Raw genomic sequence first — 9,269 nt, forward strand, 5'->3', positions numbered from 1 at the left:
GGAGGTGCCAGGTCACCCGCACCTCTCGCTCCCCCATCAGAGCCCCGCCCGGCAAGGGCAGCTCAGGACATGGCTCTGGAGGAACAAACCAGGACAGGTGAGCCACAGGTATGGCTCCGTGCCCAGAAGCAGGCCACCAGGGCCTCGGAGGGACTAGGACCCAGAAGCCATCAGGACACCGTTAATAATCGCTCTTCCCCCAGGTCCCACTGCACCCCCGCCCATGACCTCTGCCCACCATCCGCTCCCCAGAGACAGCCTCCCCAGCCCCCTCCCTTGCCCCCAATTTAAAAATTGCAAGCCCCCTTGCTGGCTTTATTTTTCTAGACGACACTTACCTCCGTTCCACATGGGATTGATTTTACATTTTGTTTACCCCACAAATGTCAGCCCACAAGGGTAGGGACTGTATCTACCAGCACCCAGAACAGCGCCTGGCAGGCGCTCATTTCCATTTGCCGAATAAATGAATGAATGATTTTATGGCGCATGTGCTCTGTGGCGGGCATTGTTGTAAGAACTTCTCACACGTTTGTTCATTTGATTCTCGCCACAGCCGTATGAGAGAGGCACAGTCCTTGTGCCCATTTTACAGATGAGGAGACTGAAGCCTAGTGGGGCTTCATTACCTGCCCAGAGCCACGGAGGTGGAGGACAGTGGCATTAGGTCCAGGCCCACACTTTTAATAACAGTCACACCAACCAGACCCCACATTTGGGGCCCGGCTCTGCCAGGCACTGGCGAAATTCCTAACATGTGGCATCGTGCTGACTGCTCACTGCGGCTCTGAGCAGCTTCTGCCCCATCACCTCTCGGTCCCACGCGAACAGGCAAGAAGCACGGCCCCAAAGACAGTGCGTAGCCACCCAGCCTCTGGCCCTTCTGCGTGGCTTTGGAAAGAGAGCAGAGTTCAAAGCCTTTTCCCTTCAGGAATTTAGGCGAGTCAGAGTCCCTGCCCCCTGCCTCCATCTCCCCACCTATAAATGAATGGGGGTTCTAACAGTGCCCCCTCCCAGGACATCCACTGAGATGACAGCTGAAGGACACCCACAGCAGGGAGCCTAGAAAAAACGGCAGCCACGTCTCCTAATTTCATTCCTCAGTGACCCCTGAGCTCAGCAGAGAGGCCAGAGCCCAGGCCGTGGGTAAGAACTGCCCTAAAACCTTCCCCCGCGACCCCCCCTCCCTGGCGACCTGGTTCGCCTCCTGGTACCAAACCCCGGGCCCTCGGCACAAAGAAGGTTAGGCAGTGCCCCAGGAGGCCCGGCCAGGTCGTGGCCCCTGGCCCGTGCCTGCCACGCCTGCTCTGGTACCCAAACGGGGCCCCAGATCCTTGGTGAATCGATCCCTCCAAATTCAGGTGATCTCCCCCGGCTCCAAATCGCCGAACCCTCCCAGGTCCGGCGCCAGACGGAGCCAAGCCCCAACCAGGACGGGCCTCGGAGCATTGGGACGCCAACGCCACCGTCTCCAAGACCCAGGTTTGGGGTGAAAGATGGCGCTGACCGGGTGCAGCTGGCTCCTCCTCAGCGGTGAGCAAGCATGGTGCCCCCAGAACCTTAGCCCCCCGTGGCTTCAGGGAGGCAGGGGATCCCGGCCGGGAGAGGGAAGGTGCGAGCAGACGTCCAGCGTGCTGGGCAGGGAGGGCAGCGCTGCCTCACACAGGCTCCAAGAGGTACCAGCATGAGGCCGGCCAGGTCAGCCACCCAGAGAGGTGGGCAGGGTGGCCGTAGGAGATTTCTAAGACCGGGGCATGAGCTTGGGCGAGGCAGCCGCTGTTGCCCCCTCATTCATGTGGCAAACCCTTCCTGAAGTCTGGAAGCTTACATAGGATGAGTCCTAACCCCCAAGGAGATGGCTTTGGGAAGCTGCCTTCCCCTTCTCAGCCTCAGTTTCCAGGTCTGTGAAATGGGCCTAACTCACAGGGTCATTTGAAGATCATCTTAAGCAGCATTACTAGCGCGTGCTATGCGCCTGGAGCTGTTCTCCACGCTTTCCGTGTGTTAACAGCCACCCTCTGAAGGAGGCCCACCCGTGACTCCACAGACGAGAAACTTGAGGCTCAGAGAAGTCAAGTCACTGCCTGGGGTCACACAGCCAGAAGGTGGCAGGGCTGAGCGCTAGTCGCAGAGCCCTCCCTCCTAGCCGTGCTTTGCTAGCCTGGAAAGTACCGGAAACCAGGCCAGGCATGGGAGTACCTCTTATGTGAGAGCGGCTGTGGCCACTTATTCTGGGGAAGCCACATAACTCAAACCCAAGCAGCCCTGACCAGCTCGTCGGGTTTGGGGCTCACCTGTCAGGTTTAGAAGAAAAGGGGTGGAGTATGTTAATTATGGGGAAGCGAGGGAAGAGCACTGGATAGGGAGTCGGGGCCAAGGGGCTGGACGAGCCAGCCTGGTCCTGCGAGACACGGTCTGATGGCTCTCACAGCCGGAAAACCCTCTGGGTCCTACGAAACCCCAAGGCCCCACACAAGTTACATGTGGGCTTGACAAAGCCTCACGCTAGGTCCTTGGCATCAAACTCATTCCTCAGATCACACACCCCTCCCCAGGACTCAGACCCCGCACCTGGCTAACGTTCACTGATATGCCCGGGAAACACAGGCCAGCGGCCCACATCTCCTCCACCATCACACGGGGGCACTGGCCAAACCCGCCTCAGACGACCCCTCTGGCTCCTCTTCCTCAGCCGTGTTCCTGAGCACAGGGGCCGAGATCACTGTCACCCCTGAGCCTGACCAGCCAGCTGAAGGGGACAACGTCACTCTGGTTGTCCACGGGCTTTCAGGGGAGGAGCTTGCCTACAACTGGTATGCAGGGCCCTCGATCAACCTGGCTTACCTGGTGGCCAGCTACATCGTAAGCACAGGCGATGAGACCCCCGGCCCGGCCCACACGGGGCGGGAGGCTGTGCGCCCCGACGGCGGCCTGGACATCCGGGGTGCTCTGCCCGGGCACTCGGGCACCTACATCCTGCAGACTCTCAACAGGCAGCTTCAGACGGAGGTGGGCTACGGACACTTGCGGGTCTATGGTGAGACACCCCACAGACCTCCTCCTCCTCCTCGGCCGAGCCTTCCTACCTCCTTTCCAATCCTTCTATAAGAAAAACAAAAACAAACAAACAAACAAAAACCCCTAAAAAACATTAAAGCCATAAAAAAGACCTAAAGTAACATTAAAATGCTCACCTCCTCCAGGATGGCTTCCAGGATTAGACCTGCCTTTTATCCCCGTCTTGGCCACTCTGGGTGGGGTTCCAGGGGCACCACCAGGATCCAGCCATGCCTCTTGCCTGGGGAGAGGGAGGCCCCAGGAGCAGGCGGTGCCCGGCGCCCTCCCCCTCTGTCTCTTGCCCCACAGAGATCCTGGCCCAGCCTGTGGTCATGGCCAACAACACAGAGCTGGTGGAGCGCCGAGACACCCTGCGTCTGCTCTGCAGCAGCCCCAGCCCCGCCGAGGTCCGATGGTTCTTCAACGGCGAGGCCCTGCCCATCGTCCTCCGCCTCGGCCTATCCTCCGACGGCCGGGTGCTCACCCGGCACGGCATCCGCAGGGAGGAGGCCGGAGCCTACCAGTGTGAGGTCTGGAACCCGGTCAGTGTCAGCCGCAGCGAGCCCATCAACCTGACCGTGTACTGTGAGTCCTCCTGGCCCCGCCAGAGATACCCAGTGCCCAAACCTCATAGATGGGGAAACTGAGGCCATAAGAGGACGCCCAAGGGCATAGAGTGTGTCAGTAGGCACGCTGGGGTTAGGAACCAGGGAACGCTCTTCAAATGGACTTGACCCACCTCCTAAAGACTAGCGGCGCTTTTGAAATTGAATCGTCCTCCAGTTGGAAGCAATACTTGCAGGGAAGGGACAGCGGGAGTAATTGGTTTTGGAAAGGGAGGCGGGGAGGGAGATAAAATAAAAACACTACCAAAGCACGGAGTTGTTGCCCCGGGCAGCCAAACTGTGGTGTGGAATCTGGGGAAAATAAACCACCGAGGTACGCAAGGGCCGGCAATGTAGAAACACTTAGAGCCTAGAATCCTACAACAAGGAATGCTGGATTTGAGAAGCATGGGATTCTAGACTCTGAGGATCCTAGTAATTCTAGAAGCAGAGATTCTTAGACTCTTAGAATCTAATTCTAAAATCTTAGAGCCACCCTATCCTAGAATCTTAGAAGCATAGATTTCTAGAAACTTCGAATCCTAGAACCTGAAAACATCGCTCTTGGAGCCTTAGAATTCTAGACTCTTAGACTGGCTTATCAGACACCAATCATTTAGACTTCCTTATTTCTTTAATGGAGCCATAGATTTCAAAAAAATTTAAAAAAAAAAAATCTTGGCATTCAGTCTGGCTCAACACCCTCTTTTTACAGAAGAGAAACTGGGACCCCCTGAGAAGGAAGGTGGCTCTCGAGACCCCAAAGCGAGTTAGAGATCCATGTGGGCTTCAAAAAGGCCAGAGCTCTTTCTCCCTCCGCTAGGCCCAGACATTCCCAGGGGCCCAGCCTGGCGGAATGCAAACCAGGGGTGCCCACGTCCCCTCCCCTCTCCCTCTACTGCCCCATTTCTCTCGCTCCTGCCCCCACAGTTGGCCCAGAACGCGTGGCCATCCTGCAGGATTCCGTCACCCGCACGGGCTGCACCATCAAAGTCGACTTCAACACGTCCCTCACCCTGTGGTGCGTGTCCCGGTCCTGCCCAGAGCCCGAGTATGTGTGGGCCTTCAACGGGCGGGCCCTAAAGAATGATCAAGACCACCTCAACATCAGCGGAATGACAGCGGCCCAGGAGGGCACCTACACGTGTATCGTTAAGAACACCAAGACCCTGCTCTCAGGATCAGCCTCGGTGGTGGTCAAGCTCTCCGGTGAGTCGCCCCGGCCCACCCACCACCCCCTCCCCACATTGGACCAGTTGGAGCTCCACCAACAGCCAGGCCATCTCTTGCCCAACAGCATGATGGGAAAGGGAAAGAGTCTCAGCCTTGTGTGTTGGCCAAGCAACAGAGGGGCATGTCAGGTGAACCCCTCCTCATGCAGGTGACAAAAGGAGATAGTCCCTCCTAGTCGCCTGGAAAACAGACAACAAATCTGACTCTTCCTTGAAGGGTGGCAAAGTGAGAAATGGGCCAAATGCCCCACGTTTCGCAGTGGCAAGAGTGGGAAAACATTCAGCTGTCCCTTCATGCGGGCTCGCCCATTCTAAATTCAGTCACCAGCTGCTGAGGGGCTTGACGCACTGCCTGTCACACAGGCAGCTGAATTTCTGAGTGGCCAACTGCATTACCCCGTTATCTGGCCCAGTTGATGCTGTGTGCTCACACTACTCATGGAAAATCAGAGCCAATTGTTGGCAAATGGAAAAACACAGCTGGGAAGGCATCGTCTTATCCCTGTCCTCAAACGACCTTTGGGGCCTGGGGTAGTTCAGACACAGCTGGTGCGTTCAGAACCGTCAGGATCCTCAGGGGACATTTCCTCATCCCCTGGGGATGGTGGCTTTGAACGCTGGGGCCTGATTAATTCTGCCTTGGTTCCTTCCCAAGTGGCCACCATACCCTGGGGACAGTGGGAACAGTTCTCCCCACCCTCCCCCTACTAACAGGCTGGGTCTCATCCAAAGGGTGGATCCTCTTTCACCCAAAGCAGAAATGACATCCCCAGAGGTAAGTGCACCTCCTGCCCCTCCCCACCTGGGCCCTGGCAGATGGTCTTGGCAGGAGGCAGGGGGTGGACCAGATGACCTCAGGTGTTCTCCCCAAGCCCTGCCTGTGGCAGGGGGCGGGGGATCCAAGGTACGCAGGTACGTGCAGAGACTGGGTACAGTGCCTCAAGCGGCGTCCTGAACTGTCGGCAACCCTGTGGCAGGTGCCAGGAAAGAGACAGAGGAAAAGGGAGACACGATCCCTCCCGTACCTGAGGGAGCCGCTGATCTGATGGAGGAGACATAGTCTCTGCCCTTAAAGAGATGGTCCTGGAACAGGGAAGCATGGCCCCCTCATTCAAGAAGCTGGTAGTCAGAGAGAAGAGACCATGGACTTTCAAGCCGCAATGCGAGAGACGTGACACCCATTCTCAATGGGTTTCTAATCAGATGGAGGAGACACAGTCCAAGCTCGGAGAGATTTTCTATTCTGATGGGGGAGACATGGTCTTGAGGAGACGGCCACTTTTGTTTATTATTTTTTAGAATTCCTAGTCTGATGGGGGAGACACAGTTCCCACCTTTGGGGTACTCCCAATCTGATGGGGGAGTATAGGCCTCCCACTTTCTAGGAATTTCTAGTATGCTGCCCCAATCCAACCTCTGGGGTTCCCAGGCTGACTGTAAAGACCTAACCCATAGTCTGGAATTTTCTATCTGATGGAGGAGACATGCCTCTCACCTTCTGGAATCTTTCGAACCTGATAGGAAACTCTAACCCCCACATTCTGAGGTCTCTCAGTTGGATAGAAGAGACACGACCTGGGGTACACAAGTCCCAACTATCTGATGGGGGGAACAAGGTCCCCATATTCTGAGAATTTCCAATCTGATGGGGGAGACACGGTGCCCTGGCCGGTGTGGCTCAGTTGGTTGGAAGTCGCCCCATAACCGAAAGGTTGCGGGTTCGATTCTCAGTCAGTTTTTTTTAATAAAAATTAAAAAATGGGGGAGACACGGTCCCCCATATTCTAGAATTTCCAACCACACAGGGGAGACATGGCCCCTATATTTTGGGAATTTTCAATCTGATGGAGGAGACATGACTCTATTCTCTAGGGTCCTTCACTTTCACGGGAGAGATAACCCCCAAAGTCTGGAAATTTTTAGTCTCATGGGAGGGAGAAGGCCCCCTCCCCCTGGGGCCTCCAGGTCTAAGGGGAAGACACGCGTCCCTCGCAGGCATTGTAGGGACACCCTCCACCTCTACCACACAAGTCACCTCCTTCCTCTGTCTCCTTCCCAGAACCCTGCACGAGGGAGCACCAGCCTGCTGGGGGGGAGGCACCGATGAGCCAGCTGGGGGCGGGAAGGGGACACGATGCCCAGCGCAGGCCCCGCTGACCCTGGGACCCCTCACTCTCTCCCCAGCGGCTGTAGTCGCCATGTCTATCGTGCCCGTGCCCAGCAAGCCCATGGAGGGCCAGGACGTGATGCTGACCGTACAGGGCTACCCCAAGGACCTGCTGGTCTACGCCTGGTACCGCGGGCCTGCCTCCGAGCCCAACCGGCTGCTCAGCCAACTGCCGTCAGGGAACTGGATCGCAGGCCCCGCGCACACCGGCCGGGAGGTGGGCTTCGCCAACTGCTCGCTGCTGGTGCAGAAGCTGAACCTCACAGACGCCGGCCGCTACACACTCAAGACTGTCACGCTGCAGGGCAAGACTGAGACGCTGGAACTGGAGCTGCAGGTGGCCCGTGAGTGTGCGGGAGGGTCGGAGGGCGCCTCTTTCCAGACAGGGGCTCCCAAAAGGGGCCTTTGACTCCTCCACAAGGCTGGGGGCCATAGGTCAAGGATGGATATGCCTCCTCCCCAGGCTGCAAGAAGGGACCTTTTCTCCTCTATCTGACGTAGGGGTCCCCAAATGAGCTCTTCTGCCTCTTTTGTAAAACTGATAACTGAGACCAGGGGTAGAGAGGCCTCCTCTCTCAGACTGAGGGCTACTGAAGGGGGCTTCCGTGCCTTCTCTCTCATGCAAGAGGCACACCAGACTGAAAGTTTTAAACAGGGGACATAGCCTGCGGGTAGCGCATTCTTTATCCCACAGACAAGTAGACCCTAAAACACAGAAGATACAGCTTCCACTACCCTATTGGGGAAATGGGCTAATGATGGCACTTTACTTCCTCCATCAGACTGGAAGCTCCCAGAAGTTGGGAACAATGTCTCCTCCATCAGACTGGGAGCTCCCAGGTGTTGGGGACCGTGTCTCCCCATCAGACTGGGAGCTCCCAGAGTCAGGGATCATGTCTCCTCCCTCAGACTGGGAGCTCCCAGGCAGGGACTGTGTCTCCTCCACCAGACTGGGAGCTCCCAGGCAGGGACCATGTCTCCTCCATCAGACTGGGAGCTCCCAGGCAGGGACCATGTCTCCTCCACCAGACTGGGAGCTCCCAGAGTCAGGGACCATGTCTCCTCCATCAGACTGGGAGCTCCCAGAGTCAGGGACCGTGTCTCCTCCATCAGACTGGGAGCTCCCAGAGTCAGGGATCATGTCTCCTCCATCAGACTGGGAGCTCCCAGACAGGAACCGTGTCTCCTCCATCAGACTGGGAGCCCCCAGAGTCAGGGACCGTGTCTCCTCCATCAGACTGGGAGCCCCCAGAGTCAGGGACCATGTCGCCCCAACAGATTGAGCACCTCCAGAGCATCCAGTGGTCTAAGAGGCCATGCCCCAGAGGCAGGGCCGGGTCTTTCCCATTAGAGCAGGAGCTCTCAGACACTGGACTAGGTCATCTCAGGCTGGAGTCTTGGCGCCCTCATCACACCACGCACTCTCAGAAGCCGTGTCCCTGAGTCAGGGATAGTGTTTCCTTCCCTCAGACTTGAAGCTTCCAAGTTCAGGGATCCAATCATTGGCAGACACCTCTAGACCCCCTCTTTCATCCATTCACTCATCAAGTCCGGGTTTTCCGGGTCAGTGTTGGGGGGAGAATGCTGTCCAGTGACAGCAGGCGACCCCCGATGAAGCCCCGGACTTCCCTTTCACCTGTCTCTCTTCTCACAGTCAACCTCTCTCCCTCGCACGAGGACCAACGCCACCTTCCTGAACCTGAACCTGGCACAGGCTGAGCGTCGGGCGGGTGGGGCCGCTGGGAGGCCAGGGATGGGCAAGGGAGCAGAAAGGGTGGGGGCACTGGGGGCTGGTCCTGTCCCTCCCTGATGGCCTCCTCCACCCCTTTGCCCCATCCTCCACCACAGCCCTGGAGTAGCAGCGCAGACCTGGAGACCTCCAGAGAGAAGAGCTCTTCGTGACATCCTCCCATGCCCTCCTGTGAGCGGAGGATCACCGTGGCTTTGGTCCTTTGCTCTCCTGCTTCCACAATAGAGTTAGAGCCAACACGGCCCTACTCCTTCACTGAGCTGTCGGAGAGCCATGGAGGCCATAAACGTCCTGGTTAACACGAGTGTGCGTCAGCCTCTCCTTCCACCATTGCCAACCCTGCCATTTCCTGGGAGCCCACTTACCTCCTTTCCCACCCAAGATTATTCTCAGTCTGGGTGCGTGCATGCAGAGAGGTGCCCAGATCACAGGGTTGCGAGCCCCACTGCTTCATGTCA

The 9,269-nt window shown here is 57.4% G+C and overlaps 1 protein-coding gene across 1 annotated transcript; it reads left to right on the top strand.

The window, feature by feature from the left end:
• The first annotated feature begins 1,481 nt into the window (after nucleotides 1-1,481).
• CEACAM16 (CEA cell adhesion molecule 16, tectorial membrane component) lies at nucleotides 1,482-8,780 on the top strand. The gene is made up of 6 exons (XM_054588452.1): nucleotides 1,482-1,533; nucleotides 2,693-3,037; nucleotides 3,367-3,642; nucleotides 4,593-4,871; nucleotides 7,079-7,405; nucleotides 8,716-8,780. Exons 1-6 carry the CDS (start codon nucleotides 1,497-1,499, stop codon nucleotides 8,778-8,780), a joined length of 1,329 nt encoding a protein of 442 aa, XP_054444427.1. The 5' UTR covers nucleotides 1,482-1,496.
• The last annotated feature ends 489 nt before the right edge of the window (nucleotides 8,781-9,269 follow it).

Source organism: Pteronotus mesoamericanus, unplaced genomic scaffold, assembly GCF_021234165.1.
Source record: "Pteronotus mesoamericanus isolate MK-2021 breed Mesoamerican mustached bat unplaced genomic scaffold, CSHL_Meso_final scaffold_137, whole genome shotgun sequence".
Taxonomy (NCBI): Eukaryota; Metazoa; Chordata; class Mammalia; order Chiroptera; family Mormoopidae; genus Pteronotus; species Pteronotus mesoamericanus.

What these genes read in the sequence shown, in the direction of transcription:
- CEACAM16 (XM_054588452.1), top strand. Translation starts at nt 1,497, where the DNA reads ATGGCGCTGACCGGGTGCAGCTGGCTCCTCCTCAGCG. An exon ending in CAGCTGGCTCCTCCTCAGCG is followed by an intron (nt 1,534 to 2,692) that starts GTGAGCAAGCAT and finishes CCTCTTCCTCAG; the next exon opens with CCGTGTTCCTGAGCACAGGG. An exon ending in ACTGGAGCTGCAGGTGGCCC is followed by an intron (nt 7,406 to 8,715) that starts GTGAGTGTGCGG and finishes CTCTTCTCACAG; the next exon opens with TCAACCTCTCTCCCTCGCAC.